The sequence below is a fragment of the Rousettus aegyptiacus genome, unplaced genomic scaffold (genome assembly GCF_014176215.1).
Source record: "Rousettus aegyptiacus isolate mRouAeg1 unplaced genomic scaffold, mRouAeg1.p scaffold_m13_p_11, whole genome shotgun sequence".
Lineage (NCBI taxonomy): Eukaryota > Metazoa > Chordata > Mammalia > Chiroptera > Pteropodidae > Rousettus > Rousettus aegyptiacus.
Genome location: NW_023416286.1, coordinates 91,251,933 through 91,270,124, shown reverse-complemented (window position 1 = coordinate 91,270,124; position 18,192 = coordinate 91,251,933). Strand labels below are relative to the sequence as shown.

Sequence of the window (18,192 nt, the reverse complement as noted above, 5' to 3'; positions counted from 1 at the left end):
CTCATTTCAAATCTAATTGTGGACATTGTTCCTTCATTAAAAATTCATAGGGTTCGCAAATGTGTCACTGAGTGCCAGAGTCTTCATTATTTCCCCAGCTCTTTTCCCACTGCCGATTCCGATCAGAATTTTAAAACACCCATGTCTACAAAGGTGTTCTCTGAAGAAAGTAGAGGGAAAAAAAATAAAAAGAAAGGAAGAAAATTATAAATAAGACATTTAGGCCAAATAGGCCGCGGTCTCCCCTTGAGTGTGTGTAGGTAAACAGACCATCTGTTCGGCCCAGCACCTCGTTATGGCCGTTAACCTCTTCCTCTCTGCAGACTTCGAACGTGTTGTCAGGAGTTGCTGGGCCGTGGTGTGGTTCAGGTCGGGGGCGGGGGGACATGGAAGAGCAGTCCGCTCGCTTAGCTGCGTCTCTGCTCCCTGCACGGGAGCGAGGCCCCGAAGCCACGTGCCGCTCAGCGACACCGTGCACAAGGCCACGGTCTGCAGTTAGAGGCTTGGGGTCGCCTCCACGTGGAGCTTTCCAAGTCCTTCACTGATTCGGGTCGAGAATATGCAAATGCGAGAAAACCGGTGGGGGTCATCGAATCACAGTCAGTAACGACGGGTAACAAGGCTGCGGTCACATGGCATGGAGGAAGCGCTTCTGGATTCCACGTGTAAAAGTGTGACCATTGTATCACATTCGCTGTGTTTCAGAAACCACCTTTTTCTCCCGATACGAACTAATTTTCTCCATTTAACTCAGCAAGGCACCTGCAAATTCAGAAACAATTTGAGCTCGATACAACTCCGATTGGAAAGGCTGTCACCGTAGCCTCTGTCTTATTCTGCATCGCGTTCTCAGCATTAATGCACGTTTTCTCGTTAATTCACCGCCCTTCCTAAAACGGCCCGCTCATCTCCTCACTTCGCCAGTGTGCGATCTAACGGCAGAGAACGTATCCACGACGTCCCCGTCGCTGTGGTTCTGCACGTCATTCGCTGGGTCGAGACCGCAAGGGCACACCGCGCGCTTCGCCCTCGCGAGCGGTCTCCTGGACCAACCGAAAGTCGCGTACGGCCCCGCGCAGCACAGCTGCGGTGAGACCCCTGCCACGAACAGGCGCCGTCCGCCCGATGCAAAGCTCCGGCGTCATGTGCAGCCGCGACGAATTAGACCACGATGCTGCCAGGGGATGGACGTGGCCGTGGGCGGATGGACGGTGGGGGTGGGGGGCGTGCGTGCTCGCGAAAGTGTCCCCGGGACAGTGTCTGCCGCTGTCTGGTCACCGAGAAACTGCTTTCGTGAGAGCCTGTCTCAAGGGGTCTGTCTGGCTTTTCACTGTCACGGCGTCTGGCAGCATTGCCAGGAACGTCTCGCGTGCTCTGGCTCCTCCGAAAGGCGTCCCGCGTCGGCCCCTCGGCCGGCTCGTGAGACGAGGACGGAAGGCAGAGCGTGTGCGCGGAGCTCAGGGGGCCGGCCCAGGGGGACGGGTGGCGGAGGGGGGGCACCCCTGTGACCTGCAGATGGTGCTGTCACACTGCCGTGCACATTTCGACAGGCGAGGCGGAAAGAGGGACGTCCCCCGATCCACTCCGGGCTTCGGTTTATCTTTACTAGAAATGCAAAAGGCCACCCTTGCGTGGTGAGGACTGATACGTGCACAGTGGGACCGCTCCAGGGCGACACCAGCCCTCGGCACCATGGGCCAGATGCTTTTCTTTCATATCTGTGTTCTTTGGGGTCATTTTTTTGCCGCTTACTTCGCCTTCCCCTGATGATATGTAAGTCATCTGTGAATAAATAACTCGGGATGGCGTCGGATCCTGAACAGAGTTTGGTGAATTTGAGGGAGAAATAACTGCTTGGTTTACTCCACACGGAGTAGGGACGGTGCCTGAGAACAGCTGTATAAAACCTTCCTAGGCTCTAGGCGGTGGCAGCAGCTCTGACCGTGAGGACTCGCCCAGTATCCCACCAGACATGAAGCACACTCACATCCGACATTGAATACAGTCTCGTCTACGGGACATTGGGGGACAGGACTTTTATAATTCTGCTTTGGAAATCCTTCGCCTCAAAGTGACTCCTTTCCTTTAAAACCAGTTCTGATTTCTCCACGACTGTGCAGACTCGGGGACTTTTTTTTTTTTTGCAAAGTGAGAAAAGCCCCGCTCACTCGCAGACGGTCTTCAGCGACAGTGACGCTGCGTGAATACTAAACCTGTTGCGGTGCAGATCACGCAGGCGGTTTGTTCCACGAGCGTGTGTGTTGGATGACTCGTGTTGTCGGTGCACGCCGGCACCCCATCTTCAGCTCTCCAGCATTTTGGGGGACCTCGCGCCTCACGGTCCTAACCGGCGCCATGAGCGTCGTTGGAGAAGCGAGCTACTTTGCCAGGGGCAGACGGGTCCTCGACGCGGGAGACGGGAGTGGAGAGAAAGGTGGTTTGGGAGGAGCTTGGTCGTCCAGATGCCATTGCCTCGCGCGGCAGGGTTTCTGCGTGACCTCGTCGAGAGGCGGGCGTCGCACCTGCGGGGCACGCGTCGGCACGGGAGATGGGGGGGGTCTGGGAGCCCCACATTCAGGCCCCCGCCGGGGGTCTGGAACCAGGAGGGCGAGTAGAGGGGAGCCACGGCTGTCGCGGCGGCGTGCGCAGTGGCCTTCGACCTTTGCGGAGTGCGGGGACCTTCCCGTCGGCATCCGTCCACCCCGCTTCCGGGGGCAGAAAACTCCACGGAGGTTTCCTGTGTTATCAAATCCTCGGGGTCACTGCGTGTGGCCAGGTCCTGCTCCTGATGATAATCTCTGACCTCCAACAGCCACTAGAACAGAAAGACCTTCACCAAAAAATTGCTGAGGCAGTCTTCCCGTTAGCTTCGGAATCGCAAGTGTCCCTGGAGCCTATAGTCACCTTGCTGTGCACCGCCCCCCGCCCCCCACCCTCCATCCCAGGAATCGCTGGGCCTCACAGGCCTTTCTCTGGTCCGAGCGCCTCCATTCGAGTCTCCCCGACACAGCCAGAGGCGCGTGAGGCGTGACCCGTTTCCTCAGCATGCGCCCCGCCTGCCTAGAACTTTGCAGTCGGGTCTCTCACGGCATGTGCCCCTCCCCCGGCCAGCCCACCTGCGTGGGGGAGCCACGCCACCTGGGAGTTCCCGTGGAGCAAACAGGACCGTCCTCGGGAACCCAGCCCCCCCCGCCCCCCGTTTCTGCAGCTCGCCGGCTGCAGAGTGGTCATTTAGAGAAAAATGCCTCTAGCCCAGGGCGTCTCACTGGAGGAGGTGGGGTGCCCTGCTGAGTCTGTAGCTCCCGGGGCGACTGTGGCCTTGATTGAGCTAATGCTTTATTCATCGTGTGTCGCAATGGCATCCTTAAGAGCCCATTAGTTTAAAGAGTAACCAGCACGGTCTCCGTGACCCTGCCGGGCGGGCTCAGGCCGGCCTGGGCCGATCCGCGTCTGACCGCCGGTGGATTTCCATAGGTTTAAGAGCTCTAATCGGGACGTTTCGGAAAATAGATGATCCATTTACCAGAGCTCGTAGCCGTTTAGGGTCAGTTATTCACCCGCTGCAATTAAAATGTGCCGCTCTGTAGCTTAAATGTGTTTCCCGTGGTCGGGTCAAGGCGTAGAATGAGACTCTAACAAGTACAAAACGGCACCAATCGCAGAATTACGTACTGTCGGCTTCCCTTGCCTAAGACGACAATAATGTGTCCAGAAATTGCTCTCTGTGTCCAAACGTGGCCGGAAAGACCGGTGTGTGGGACGAGGCCTGGCTGCGGCGGCCACGCGGGCACAATGCCCCTCGATTTCTGGTGGCGTCTGTGGGGGGACAGACTTTGCCTCTCGTGACGGCTGCGTCTTCAAAGCCTGAATCACTCCCCCTCGAAGTCTGATTCGGGAGCATCGCCCTCCATCTCAGAAGGACGACCCCTTCCTCTGGTCTGTCTGCGGCTCCCTCCCGGCAGCCCATGGCTTTGCCGCCTGCAGCGACGTCTTTCTGCAGCCACGGCGTCCCGTGTGTGTGGTCTGTCCCGCGGGTCTCTGAGTGGACAGGTGGAGAGAGCAGGGCCACAGGGCAGACAGACGGCGCCGGGCCGAGAGGAAGCAGGAACTCTCTGCTCCGTCCTTGTTTACTTGCCTGTGACTCTCTGAGTTGGCAGTTATCCCTCCAGATCCCTTTCCAGGGGACCAAGGAGTCACTTTGCCAAGGCCACACCTCACTGCAGAAGTAGGATTCGAGGCAGCCCACAGGGCGCTCACTTCGCAGGCCAGGAAGGTCGCGGCCGGAAGGAGGATCCGTGAGCTGTCAAGGCCGTTTGGAGACGGTCGCCGGTGAGAAACGTTTTGGGGATTTCTGTGTCTTGGAGAAGTTGAGATTGATGAACTTTTGGGTTTGAACCTGGACGTGCTCTGAATCTGGCTGTTTGCCCTGAATCCTCGGGGACTTGGAGAGAGCTGTGCTTAAAGTGAGACTCTCTCGGTTTGAAAGGATCCGGGCTTGTGGGCACAGGTGAGATTGCTTCCTTTAATAATTCACTCACCAGCAGAGTTAGCAATGATAACTTGTCTTACGGCACGTAGCTTAGGGAAGGTAGGGAAGACCCCGTGACCACGTGTTGTGTGTGTGCTTGACAGACACCCATTAATGAGGACAATGAGTCGACCCATTACATACTTCATAAACAACCTTCAAGCGTAATACGGTCCTCCTTGGAAAATGTGAAGTAGCCTGCGTGTGGACGCCCCTATGTTTTAAATGTCATTTATACAAAGACTTTGAAATTACATATTATCATAGTAGCATTTCCAGTCCTCTTTCCTTTTCTTTGCTGATTTTAATAGAAAGAGAAGTACTTTATCCCTAATGTCTCGAGCTTTCTCTTTTATTATTATGTTCAATTGAGAAATACAAAGTGTAATTTTTTAAAAGCAGAGGTTTTCTGAAAACAAAATAACTTTACCTCTGTCATTTCTTTGCACTATATATGTAACGCCGGATAGAATTTTTTTTTTTTTTTTTGGTATCAAAAGATAATTGGCTTTATCTACCCTCCCCGTAGAGTTGTTTCTCTGTGGCCAACTTGGTTATTTTGTCCGATTGCATGATTTCAGAGGGAGACTTCTGGCTCTCTCTCTCTCTCTCTCTCTCTCTCTCTCGCTCGCTCTGTCTCTCAGTGTTGAGTTCTTCAAAGCCAGCCATGTCATGGGTGAAAGCTTATCATTTGTTCAGTAACCCTTTTCTCCCTAAGAGGGAAGGACAATGATTTGTAGTTTAAAGTTGGCTGCTCGGCAAAGTGGGAAGATGAAGGATGTAATCATAGACCTAATGTCGTGTCGTGTCTGGGAGGTGGCCAAGTCCACTTTTGGTCCTCCGCGACGCCTGCCAATTGAAACTCTTGCTTCCTTCTGATGATTTCGCTTCTTGAACGCTGTTCGTAGATGCCTCTGTTACACTAATGCACTGCGTAATGGTTCTGGAGATGCCGTTATTTATAGATTTCGGCTCATTCAAAGAGCAGCTGCAAGAAATCTCACAAAAGGAGAACAATCGCTGTAACCTGGGCATGACCCCACATTGGCTGCCAGGGAGGTGGGGAAGGGGAGTCTCAGATCTTGAAGGATGACTTGTTCAGTGCAGCAGAAGGTTCTCGGGAAAGAGCTAACGTCTAAAAATTCTTTGTCTTCGGCACTTTAAATTCATCTGCGTTTCCATTTCCAACAGCGGTTTCTCCTTTTCTGTTCTTTAGCTTCCAAACCCCCAGCCTCTGGGGTCGGACCCTGGAACGGAAGTTTATCCCTTCCTTCTTTTATTACTTCCTTCTTTCCCTTTTATTTTTCTTTTTTTGCTTTTCTTTCTTCTGTGCCTACATTTGTATGAAAAACATATATATGTAATTCGTATATGATTTTGATATATATTATAAATTTATAAATATATTAAAAATAATATATGTTATATATAATATATATTACAAATGTAGTTTACGTATGGAGAGAGATGGAGGGAAGGGAGGGAGGGACAGAGAGAGAGAGAGAGAGAGAGAGAGAGAGAGGGAGAGAGAGGGAGAGAGAGAACCTTCCAGGTACTCTGCTTGCTGGGAGCAGGGTACACTAAGATGACTAGTTTCCTTAATCACTCTAAGTTTGTCGTTTATTAGGGGCATAGACATAAACAGCTAATTGGAGTATGGAGCTACAGATGCTGGTGCCTGGAAAGGTTCGGAGTGCTGTGGAAGCTCAGGGGAGGGAGCACACATCATCTTTTTTGTCTTCTTGCCTTAAAGGACAAAGTAAAAGCTCCATGGAGCAGGAGCGGCATCTCTCCTCAGGTGCGCTGTGCTGTGATATGTGCCAATTCGTGACGTTTTCGAGAAGAGTTCAGTGACTTTATGAGCGTCTGAGCAACAGGCCAGATATGGAAGGAGACCTCTGATTTCCCGGCTTCGGTGTAAAGTGGGGCCGGGTTCGGCCCTGACCGAATCGGTCTTCGCCCAGTTCCATCCTCTGCTCATGTCATTTCTGCGAGGTGACTTTTCGCTCTGTCGCTGAGAAAGATCTTTTTATCTTGATTCGATCTCTTATGTCTACTTTGCAGTTCTCTCTTCGGAAATTTCCTGTAAGATCTAATTCTCCATAAAATCTAACAACCTAATCCAGACCTCTGTTTCAAAACCTTTATTCTTTTTTTTTTCCCCTCCCCGTTAATCAGGAGACTTTTATCATGAATAGCCGACATCCAGCACGTAGTCACATGCCTCTCGACGATGGGGACGTGTTCTGAGAAACGTGCCGTTAGGCGCTTTTGTCATCGTGCGCACATCGCAGCGTGAAGTCGCACAGACCTGGTGTTACAGCCTGCGACACACCTGGGCTGTAAGACGCACACTGTCATCCGCGTACGCCATCGTCAATCGGAACACTAACGTGGCCAGACTCTACTGCCAGACTTGAAGCCTGGGCCGTGCTGGGTGGCGTTGTCCCTTACGTAGTCTCCGTTGTCAGCGGCCTCTTCATTACCCTCTTGTCTAAAGCCTCCCCAAAATTACTCCATCTAAGGATTAAAGACCGATGTAGACGTCTCCGGCGTTTCTGCAGGCGGGGCAGGGGAAAGGTTTGCATTGTGTGTTTTCCAATGAACCACTTGAAAATCTTGCCTTAGTCATTGACCTTCTTCGAAGTTTCCTTTCCCATGGGGGGCCCACAAAAGTCCCTTTTTTTTCCCCCTCAAAGCACTAATCTGTGGTGCCCTTTTCTGTGGTATTTTTGGAGAGCAATTCCACTCTGCCCCCAAACTTGCAGATTCTTCTCATCTCTAAGGTCAGAAAAACAAAGGACCCAGCACTTAGCAGGACCCATGTCCTCAGCTGCCTGCTTAGTAAGTAATTAGAGCATGTCTTTTAGGCGCTTTTCGTGTTTGTAGAGAGAATAGTGAGAATTTTATAAACCCAGTGAAAGACATTAGGCTTTACTATTTATTCCTCAGTGGAAGAATTGTCTGAATTACTTAGTTTACCATTCTAGGAAGCAGAAATGTCCCCATTATTATTCATAGAAAATTGTATAACAATTATGGAGTTGATACATAAGTAGCATCCGTTTAACAAAGTTCTGCCTTTGTTTTAAGCTGTGGAACATTTTGATAACCTCAAGAAAGAATTCTTCTGATTACATAAAAACCAAAATGAGATAGTCTCTTGATGAAGGAAGAAGAAAGTAGAACTTTGAATTAGAGTACATTTTTCTTTTTGCTATACTTATAAACCATGATGATGCTAATGAATAATTTTTATAAAAATCAGAAAGCTTCAGACATTGTATGAAGTAAGTTTCCTTTGGAAACAGCTCTTGACAAGGCATTAATAAATCTGATTTTCTCACTATAATTACTTTTCTCCTGAAGTAGGCACGAACCTAAAGACTTACATCAAACAAAATCATTTTTTTTAAAAAAAAGAATTTTCAACACTTAATCTCCACTTCCCTTTAATAGGGATCTAAGTTTTGTGGACAGTTACAGATGACTTTTGTTACTGAGTGTCTATGTGTGTCCTTGGAACCTGTTACAGTTGGACAGAGTTAGCAAGAGTTGTGTTATTAAGAATGGGAGAATCCTGAGTCGTTTTTTTTTTAGGCCAAATAGTGTTTTTTATAGGCTTGGTGAGTTTCAAAAACTATTCGCTTCATTGACATAGCTCAGTACAACCCTGAGCATAATTGTAGCTTGTCGAACAGTTATGAAAGTATATACCTTAACAAAGAACAGGTTAAATTCCAGGTGAACTCTGGACAAAGCCATACTGTTATTTTTGGTATTTTGTACCTCTGATTGCTTGCGATGATCTTTCCTCGCTAAAAGCTATAAATGGAGACTGCCAATCTCACAATTGGTCATGAATTTCTTGAAAGCTTTTGTAGTTGCATAGGAAGAAAAAAAAACATAGAAAAATTCATCTTTTAAATTATATGATTTTATAAAGGGGTCGTGGACAATGAAGAAATATTCTGCTACAATTTAGGTGTGGCATGGAAAAGTAGGGCAATAGTTCCTTTTAGAAACATCGAGTTTTATTCACTGTTTGAGAATTAATTACATAATTATCCAGCGGAACACAAAGATCCCAGGATACCTTAATGGGAACATGACACTTCCCAATAAAATAATAATAATTAGCTCCTACTGTATTCCAAGTGCTTTATTAGTCATCATTCTTAACTACCAACATTTCTGCGTACAAATAAATGGCATTAAGAATATTAATCTTTCTATAGTTTGGAAATAAAAAAAAACTAAGGCAAAGAAATTGATTCGACTGATAAAATTAGGCACTGTGATCTCGAATCATCTGAAAAGGCAGGCATTCTTTGGGAACAATAGATGGAAACAGAGAGCAAAAATCAGTTCCCGTGGCCATTCACAACTTACCAGGTAGTAAGTAATTAATTAAAAATATCGCCTTCCCTCTCAGCCAAGTGATAAAGTCAGGTTTAATTTCTTAAAGCATTGTGCGGCGTCCTCGAGACTCTTGGAAGTCCCTCACGTGACAGCACGTACGTTAAAGTCACCATTCTAGGTACAGGGCAGCCTCGTGAAGTTGTGTGTCATTCAAACCATTGGATCGGAAGCTGGAAGAGGCGTAATAAATCAAAAGTCAGCGACCCATGAGAGGACCAATTCTGATTTGCCAACCACGTCTTACCACTAAAGCAATACTTCAAAAATTTAAATTTTTTTTTTTTTTTATGAAACAGTAGCAATTTGTTCAGGTGGGAGTGAAAAACAGGGGTAGAGGCTATGGGCCTCCGGGACCCTCGACGTCCCTTTTTGGGAGACCATCATCGCTAAGGGGGAAACTGTCATTGGAGCAGCCCGTCGCAGAGCCAGGAAGGTGAACACCATCCCTACAACACCGTAGCAAGATGGTGCGGCACCCCAAGGCTGGCGGAGCACAAGTCATTGTCTGATAGAATGTTCCAGAACTGCAGACTCATCGGACAGGGGAAAAAAAAAAAAATGTGATTCTTGCCTCTCTGGGGAGAACCTGAGCTACAAGGAAGCCAGCCAGCTAATCCGCATTTGGGGAGATAAGTGAGATTCATAGCGACCTTGCAATGATCCGAAGGGGCCCTGCCTACTACGGGGCCATTCGGGCAAAAGAAGGAACGCTTTCTGGCCTGCCTCTGCTTTGGCGTTTTGAAATGCTCAAGAGGTCGAGAGGAAAGAAGTACTTGGGGGTTTCGTCGCAGAAATATTGCTGGTGTGCGTGGGTCGCTCAAGGTTAGCCGCATATGAATGCAATGGAGTCTGTTTTACATGGTGAGGATGGCTTTGTCCGACGGCATCCATCCTCCGAGGTAATTGATGCACAACACGTAAGCAAGTTCTGAATTCATTCGGTATGCAGGGTTTAATTGCAAGGTATACAGTATTCGTCCCGAGTCCAGTTGGCTCCCAAAGTTGGCGTCATTCACCCGTGCATGATGAATGCACTGTGATGAAGATGTCTCATCTTCCCGACAGACCATGGGGGGAAAATACCCCACGATCTCACAGGCCCCTCTAGTTGAGAGCTAGAGATTTGTGGACTTCGTGGAAACAGTTTGCTCATTCCCACCCCCCTCCCGCCCCCCGTTCTTGAGATATTGAACCTGAACTTCCATTTGAATTAAACTTATACCTAACTGGCAATAAATTTTTGATCGACAGCATAGAGTGGAAAGGGTTACTGATTCTTGCACCTAAGAGTCAAAGAAATAAAAGAGTACGCCCTAGAAGGGCCAAACTTCACACCGCAGTGCTCTGACCAACGGGCCACGGCGTCTAATTCTGAAATGTCCGTGATCAGACCCATGGCTTAGAAAAATTTCCAAGTATGTACCGAGGTAGAAATAAATATTCAAATCCAATTCTTACATCAAATGTGAAGTCAGACTTCCCAACTCACCCATCGAAACGTGGTCTGTTTCGCCTCCCGGTTTGGAACCGGCGAGGATGCACCTAAAATGTGCACGCGTGAATGTTATCTTTAAGGATGAAGAGAAGGCAGAGCATTTTATAGATAACGTGGCATGAAGGGGCCCTCTGCAGCATTATGTGATGTTTTATTGTTTTCTGTTTTTGTTCGAAATATGCTTTGAAAAGTCTAATACATATATACTTGTGTGTGTGTGTGTGTGTGTGTGTGCAGATACACACGCACGCACACGTGCTGTGCACTTCTAGAGGAAACCGTGGCCAGTGGCACTTATCTTTCCATAGGACTGAAAGGCATGCACAAGACACACGCTTTTCCTTTGTTCCCCGCGCTCCGTCCAGCAAACTGTTCTTCCCTTCTCCTTCCCTGACTATTGCGATTGGGGTTCGCTCCTTTCCCAGCCTCACAGTGAAGAGATTCTTGCTTTTTTCTTCCTCTTCCCTGCTTTTTTCCCCCCACTGTCTGAATACATTTCACAGATGACTGTCTTCCAAAATAACAACATCAATTAAGTTTTTAACTTAAGGCATAATCGCCCTCGGCCCCGCGTCTGCCCGCTCATTGATGTCCGGTGCGTGGCAGGGGCTGTGTGGGGCCTGATAAGCCCGGCAGCGGAGTCTCTTCAGTCGGAGGCCGGGCCCCGGCTGCTCTGGCAAACGGCTGTTTATGCAGCCAGCCCTGGCTGTCGGCGGGTCGAGAGGTGACCCACTCATCTCCCAGGGCCCTGAAGCCACGCCAGGGGACAGCCGCTGAGCACAGGCAGCCGCTCAGCCGCCCCGCCTCGGGCCGGGCGGTCGTCTCCGCTGTGTGTGACGGACGGTGGCTCTCCCCCGGAGGGAAGGCCCCCTTGGTCGTGACGCCGGTTTCACCTTGCTCCTTTCCCCTTTTGCAGAACCCGATGATCTTCTCCGTGGGGACCCAGCACTCAGCCGTCAAAGCGCTCCTGGCCCCCAGGATGCTCGCGATTCAATAGTAGATGCAGGTGGCGTTGAAAGCATCGCCCGCTGTCCCCAGCAGCTTCCTCAGATGATGGCTGCAGGTAAATGTCCACGGCCGCCCCCGGTCACGAGGCGTCTTGAGTTCTTAGTGGAAAAGCGTGCCCGGCCATGAACCCAGAGCCCGGAACGCCGCCGAGCGCTAAGTCAGATTTGACGTCTTTTGCTCTGTGTGTGTGTGTGTGTGTGCGTGTGGGCTCTGCGCTATTTCTCGATGTCATTTGTTTATTTTGCTTTGATGAAAGTCTGTGCTTATAAGAAATGTTTTGGAAAAGCCACGTGAGGCAGACACCTTTAATGTAAGATGGAGAGTTTGTAAAGGAGGGGATGTGTTACAAGGGAGCGCTTAATCCACTCGGGGCCAGTGTCATGACTTGACAGCGAGTTTAGAGATTCCGTTAGACAATTAAAAGGTGCACCTGCTCTAGGATTGTCCTCAGACACAGATGCATTTGCTTATTCTCAGTCGGCCTGACATGTTTTACCAAGAGAGCGTTCCTGCTTTGCCCCCGAGCCTTGGCCCTTAGCGGACGTTTCTCCGGGAGAAGGAAGCAATTCCCCCATTTTTTTCCAGGGGCGCTTCTCGCGTGGCGTTCTCTGTGTAATGTATACCACGTGTCAGGTTTCCCCCCCAGTGTGTTCAGACTCTCTTCACGTTTGGGTCTGCAGGAAAAATTGCTGTAGATTATGGTGCCGTGTTTTTTTGTGGATTGGGATTACAGTAAATGAAGGCAGCCTCCCATCTCCAGAAGCGGGATTTCCTGTAAAAACAAACAAACAAACAAACACTCTTGGCTGTTGACTCTAAGTCATCGTTTGTTTTTTGTTTCTGTTTTTTGTTTTTCTCCCTGCAGCCGCCGATGGTTTGGGGAGTATAGCAATAGACACCACCCAGCTCAACATGTCCATGACAGATCCCACAGCCTGGGCCACCGCCATGAATAATTTGGGCATGGTGCCCGTGGGGTTGCCCGGACAGCAGCTTGTGTCTGGTAAGCTTTCTCCTGGGTCTGAAGACTCTGGCGGCCGTGCCGGAGCGGGCGGGTGACAGGTGCTGGGTAATCTCTCCGCACACAAGTGTCGAACATGGTCTGCGATTTACGACCGGGGCGTGCTTGGCAGGCCGTGCTCGAGATCCTCTTCCCCATCACCGTGCCGTTCCGCCTGAGAGCCGTTCTCCAAAAAAAAAAAAAAAAAGAGCCACAGGCAACGTCCCTCGTCTGTGGCACTGCGGCGCCAACTTCGTGTTTTAAGTTGGGCAACGGAGGGCTCACGTTTGCCTTCCCATTCGCAAAACCCTCTCCCACACGTCACGCCATTTGATTCCACAGTCTTCTCTTGGAGATGGGCGGACCCTTGCTGTCATTCTTGTCCGTGTTCCCGTTTTAAAAGCAGAGAGTCAGCGTTCAGGTGACTTTGCCAGCACCTTGTCTTTCCGCCGCACCTCGGAATCGTGATTTAATGCATTCGGTAGGGAAGATGTTCGGCAGTGTTGCAAAGCAGAAGGTCATCGTTTAATTTAATACACGTTTTTTTTTTTTTTTTTGCGATTTTTCCACGTGCCCTGTAACAAGAGCTTTGGGAAATATGGACGTACATAAGTATCCTTGAGGAGCATGTCACCCTAAATTGAAAAACCCAGTGACAAAGATGATGTGTAGAATCAGGTGTTAGAGGGCGGTTCAGGTTAGCAGTGTAGTACTTTCCAGAAGAATCCATTCCTGGGGCTCTGAGGGAAAATGGTATCAGGGAGATGGCTTGAACTGTCTGGAAAGACGTGAAATTTTCAATATTCACTTATTCACTCGCTTACTCACCACGTATTTATTGAGACGCTGGCCCGATACAGTGACTCCGGTCCCTGCCCTTCCAGAATGTGCATGGCGAGGTGACAGTCAGTTTTTATACAAGTTCCACCCCCGTGGGCCCATGTGCTCTATGTCGAGTTGACCAAGCATTTGGTTTCTTTCTTTCCTTTTAATTTTTTTCTGTCAATAGTCTTCATAGAAGCGGAAGTCTAAACTAGCTGTGGTAAATTACCATGTGTGTACGTATATACAAACACATATGTATTCACACACATGCATATAGATAAGTGTAGATAGTTCTTCTTTAATATAACTAGAAAGAACGCGAAAGAGGACCGGAGGCAGGGGAAAGTGGGAGACAGGACAAGGAAGGTCAAAGATTGAGCTCTAGAACATCCTTCGGATTATATATAAAATTCTCCGGAATGTTGTAGAATTCACACAACTGAAGCTTAGTGTGCTGCGGGACATATGTGGGTGTACGTGGGTGAGATTCTCTATGGTTTGAAAGTGCATTTACGCAGACCCCTTTTCTCTGAAGCTAATCTAGACGGATACTTTTTTCTAATGACTTAAGAGTAAAGACTTGTATTTTTGTCGCCCACATTTTCTTAGCTGCCGAATTGAAATCTTCACATGGCAGAAATTGCTCTTGTCTCTAATTCCCACTTCTCCCAGAAAGTGGTGTGTGACTTGCAGAGTGCGCCACACCTCAAAAATTCATTATTTTTTCTTATTATTTTGAGTCTTCTGACATTTTTAACCATGACCAACATATGATTTTCTCACCAACTTACCATGAAAAGAATTACAGCCTTCCTCATTGTAGAAAATTTACCGTATCTGCCCCGAATTACACTCTCTATCTTCTGTATTAGCCAAACTGCGTAAACTGAATTTTAAGCCCCTCGGGGTCTCCTGGACATCCCTTCTTCATTCCCTTACTCTGCCAATTGAATTGCACCTTGCATTGTTCTCGGGCCTGCCAGACAGCTTTGTGCCTTGACACTATCTCACGGTCAGGTTCTGTCTTATTCAACTGGTGTTTCTGTATTTTCTCACAGTCTTTTTTTTTTTTCTGTGCAAACATTTTAATCATATTAAATATAAGATTTTCTATTACGCATTTTTAGCACCTGATTCTACGTTGTTTTCCCATTTTTCGTTTGATATTAAAACGTTGTAAATCCTCCGTTGACTAAATCTTTCCCAGCCTACGGAACCATTCGAGTTTTACATGTAGGCTTTTTGCATTTTCTCACTCTTACTGGCCAAGTGCCTTTGGCAAACTTATTCTCTTCGAGCATGTAAAAGCATTTCACCTTTTCTCGAAAACGATGATTGCACCTCTTTCACGGGCCCATTGTCGGATTTGAATATGGTAACTTCCATAAGACACTGCTGTCCGTCTCTTCCCAGCATAGCCAGAGAGCCAAGCAGGTTGCTTTCTCCGTCAGTTTCCACGCGGGCCCCTTCTGGAATTCTCCAGCGCGGCTGTCGGGTGTGAAGAGATAGTCTCGAACGTCTCAGGAGGGATTCAAAGATCATTTCGTGTACCCCTCCTTCCAAGGAATCTCTAAAACATCTCTGGCGGGATTAGGGAGGGGCTCGCGTTTATGAGCACTTGGCTTTCTCCGAACATTTCTGGTATTTTCTTAAATGACCAACTAACTCTTCCCACGTTTGTTAAAAAACTTAAGCCGCCACTGAGTCCCATGCCTGACTCCTTCTTCTGTTTCTTAAATGGAGCAGCGAAGCAAGGCCGATGTCCCGGGAGGCAGACCGCACCCCACGCGCCGTCCTGGCGTGTAGAGCGGACCCCCGGTCACCCCCCTTCCACCTTCCCGCTTCCTCACCCACGCGCGCCTCGCCGCGGCCACGCCCCGACCTTCGCGAGCGCCCCTCTTAACCTTCCTCGGCGTTGCATGCCATGAGTTCCTTTCAGCCAAACTATGTCATATTGTTATACTCTAGCCCCGAGTCGCCTCTTCCAAAGTCTCTGTGTGTGCGACGATATTTACCTCCATGTGACGATTTCACATTTTTTTTTAATTCCCCGTAATTTTAGTCTTGTGGACTTGTCGTCGTCGTTGTCGTTGCTGTTGTTGTCATGGATTTGTTCGTATTATCGAGATTTTGTGCGTTAGTGCAGAGCCAGGGTTTTCTAAACCGGTCTGTTGGGGCACCCGTGTCCCCTCGTTGTTCGGTGGCGCGTGTGTCGTACAAGTATTTACATGGCCTAAGGTCTGGGTTGAACTCAGAAGGTTGCTTTTTTTCATAAGTTTCCTTAGAGCGTTTGCTATGCTGACATGCAACACGCAATTTCAAAGAGTGGTGTCTAGTACATGGGATTCCCCAAACTTGCCTTAGCTTTTTTTTTAAAAAAAGGTATCTGTTCGTATCTCAGGAGACACTAGAATAGAGCCATCTACACCGAATTTTTTCATCAGCCGTGGAGGCCCTTTTCAGTCCATCTTCGCCACATGCGACACCTTCCCTGGGACCCGGTTTACAATCTTGTTGGTTCGGGCCTTCGCCGAACAGTGTCGCTCCCTGACCTCGAGTTTCCAGTTGAGTCTCTCGTGGTCAGGTGCTGCCCGCGGCCTTCCCGGTTGTCTGTCATACACATCGTCACCGCCCAGGGGCCCCACCGCTGGTGTCGTGAGCCGAAATCCAGAATATCACATCCCGAGCTTTGATACCATCCGTGTGACCAGCTGCTCCCTCCCCGTGTCCCCTGGCTTCTTTTCCAGAGCTATACTCATCAACTGGAAGAGTCGAAAACCAACAGCTGAGGTCCCAGGTTTCAAGTTTCCAGCCCGGGCCCTCGCGGGGACTGGTAACACTCCCCGGACATACTCTGGCCACGAGATTTTACTTTGCTTTCTTCTAAACTTTTTGTTTGTTTGTTTTTGAGAAAAGCTAAGATCTATTGAAAGTACATTTTAGAAGGAGACGAGCCGTGTTAGGGAAGGCTGGGAGGTGAAGAGATAAGACACTACATCCCAGGAGGAGTGGGTTTTCAGCCAAGAGAGCTGTCACCGCTTCTAAACTTTTTGACATTCCCTTTCCTGATGTCACGAGCCCCTCCTTAGCTGTTAATGACTTTGACATGTAGGCTTCACCCCCAAGTTCCTTAGCATGCCATTTGCCATGTTTCAAATACATGTTCCGAAAAAGCATCGTGCCCCCCTATTAGCTACGAAAGGGTTATATGCAAGACAGTGCCACGCACCCCTCGGGGATGAACTTGGGGTCAATGAAAGAATGTCCTGACTCATAAGTATCTGTGAACACTCCGCGTTGTTTCTTGGCTTATCCTTTGCGGTCTCTTCTTCAGAAGCTCCGAGCTTACCGTCACCGCCTCTCTTCCCGGCCACTCTGAGAAGAACTTAGCTTTAAGACCCGTGGGGAGGCTAAGGCGGGTGACAGTCCCCTATCTGCTTTCTTCCTTCTTCTCTCTCATTCACTGATGCTTCCACCCATTTTAATTCCTCTCTGCTTCCGCAAATATTTTTTTTTTCCTTTTTTTCCCTGTCTTGGGTTGTATAATCCTCCCAGGAACACCTTTATCCTCTTTAATATGCCCGGAATTGAAGAGGCATTTGTGAAATCCTTTCATCTCCTGAAGCATCACTCTCTTAACTGGGATTTGCTGAGCCAGACACTGTGCTGAGTACTGGGAATACAAGACGTAGACCGTCCTCTCATGCTCGAGAGCCTAGTGGGAGACACAGAGAAGAGTAAAGAAAGCCAGTACCAATCGGCATGATAAGTGGGTCTGCTGCTTACAGATAAAGGGTGCCGTCGGGTGTCACTGAAGAGTGCCGGGCAGGGGAGCGGTATGATTAGAGCCGTGCTTCTACAGAGCGCTCCTGTAAGCCCTGCGGATAACCGATGGGAGCGTGGGCGGCCGAGAGCTCGGGTGGCCAGTGGTCGCCGTTACTCAGATAAGAGATCGTCATGGCAGTAATGACCGTGGCGATGGAGATGGAGGGCAGCCCAGGGACCCATGAGACATTCGTTGTAGAAACAACAGGAATTCGTGTTAGGAGCGGGGAGAGTCCACCGTGACTCCCGGGTCCCTAGCTCTGGAAGCCACGTCCATGGTGGGGCCATTTCCTGAGCAGGGGCATGATGGCGAGTTTCCTTTCTGGCACGTTGGGTTTGAAGACGCTGTTGAAAGGAAGCCGGCGGTAGGCAGTCAGATGGAAGCGTCTAGAGCTCACAAGGAAAGGGCGGCGGAGGGGTCGCCCTGGTGGCCTCGGCGCGTGGCCGGCCCCCGATGACCCGGGCACCACTCCTCACTGGCCATGCTTTTGCTACAGAATTAGAAACAAGCCCCTCGCTGCTCACTCCGGTGTCAGCCCGACCTCCAGCCGCGTCTCCAGACCTGTCCTTTCCCCGCTGGCTCTCTGGACCCGCTGCGTTCCTGTCCGCTCCTGGGCTCCAAGGTCCGAAACGAGACGAGTGGTCCTCGATGAACGGCAGCGCGACCTCGGGTTCTGCGCCCGGACCCATCCCATCAGCTCACACAGACGCGCACGCACGGTCTGTCTGTCCACCGCGCATCCCACATGCTTGTTTCGAAAACTAAAATAGTACTCAAACCAGCACACTTCCTTCCTTCAGTCCCTTCCGATATTCATGGCGGCAGCCTCTGACACAGGCGTGATGGAGGGGGTACAGATAGCCAGGCGTGTCGTTTTTGGGGTTGACGATAAATGACGCCCGGAGTCGTCTTCTGTTTTTCTTTTCCATCTGTCGAAAGATTTCTTATTATCAAGTGTCAGAAAACAAACAGGCCCGTGACGTCCGTTTCGTAATTTATGCACCTGATTTCCTGGATCCTTGACAGTTCCCTTACGCTTTGCACAGTTATTTACCCTCTTCTCCCCGGGACGTTAGGACAGCACATTG

At 49.3% G+C, this 18,192-nt stretch overlaps 1 protein-coding gene across 10 annotated transcripts in view; it reads left to right on the top strand.

Moving 5' to 3' along the window:
- The window catches only part of ENOX1 (ecto-NOX disulfide-thiol exchanger 1), a 436,596-nt gene that overhangs the window by 272,032 nt on the left and 146,372 nt on the right, over window positions 1–18,192 (top strand). For all 10 annotated transcript variants that reach the window (XM_036228929.1, XM_036228928.1, XM_036228932.1 and 7 more), the window contains 2 exons: window positions 11,362–11,508; window positions 12,319–12,456. In XM_036228929.1, coding sequence (XP_036084822.1) covers window positions 11,362–11,508; window positions 12,319–12,456 — 285 coding nt within the window. The remainder of the gene's footprint in view (window positions 1–11,361; window positions 11,509–12,318; window positions 12,457–18,192) is intronic.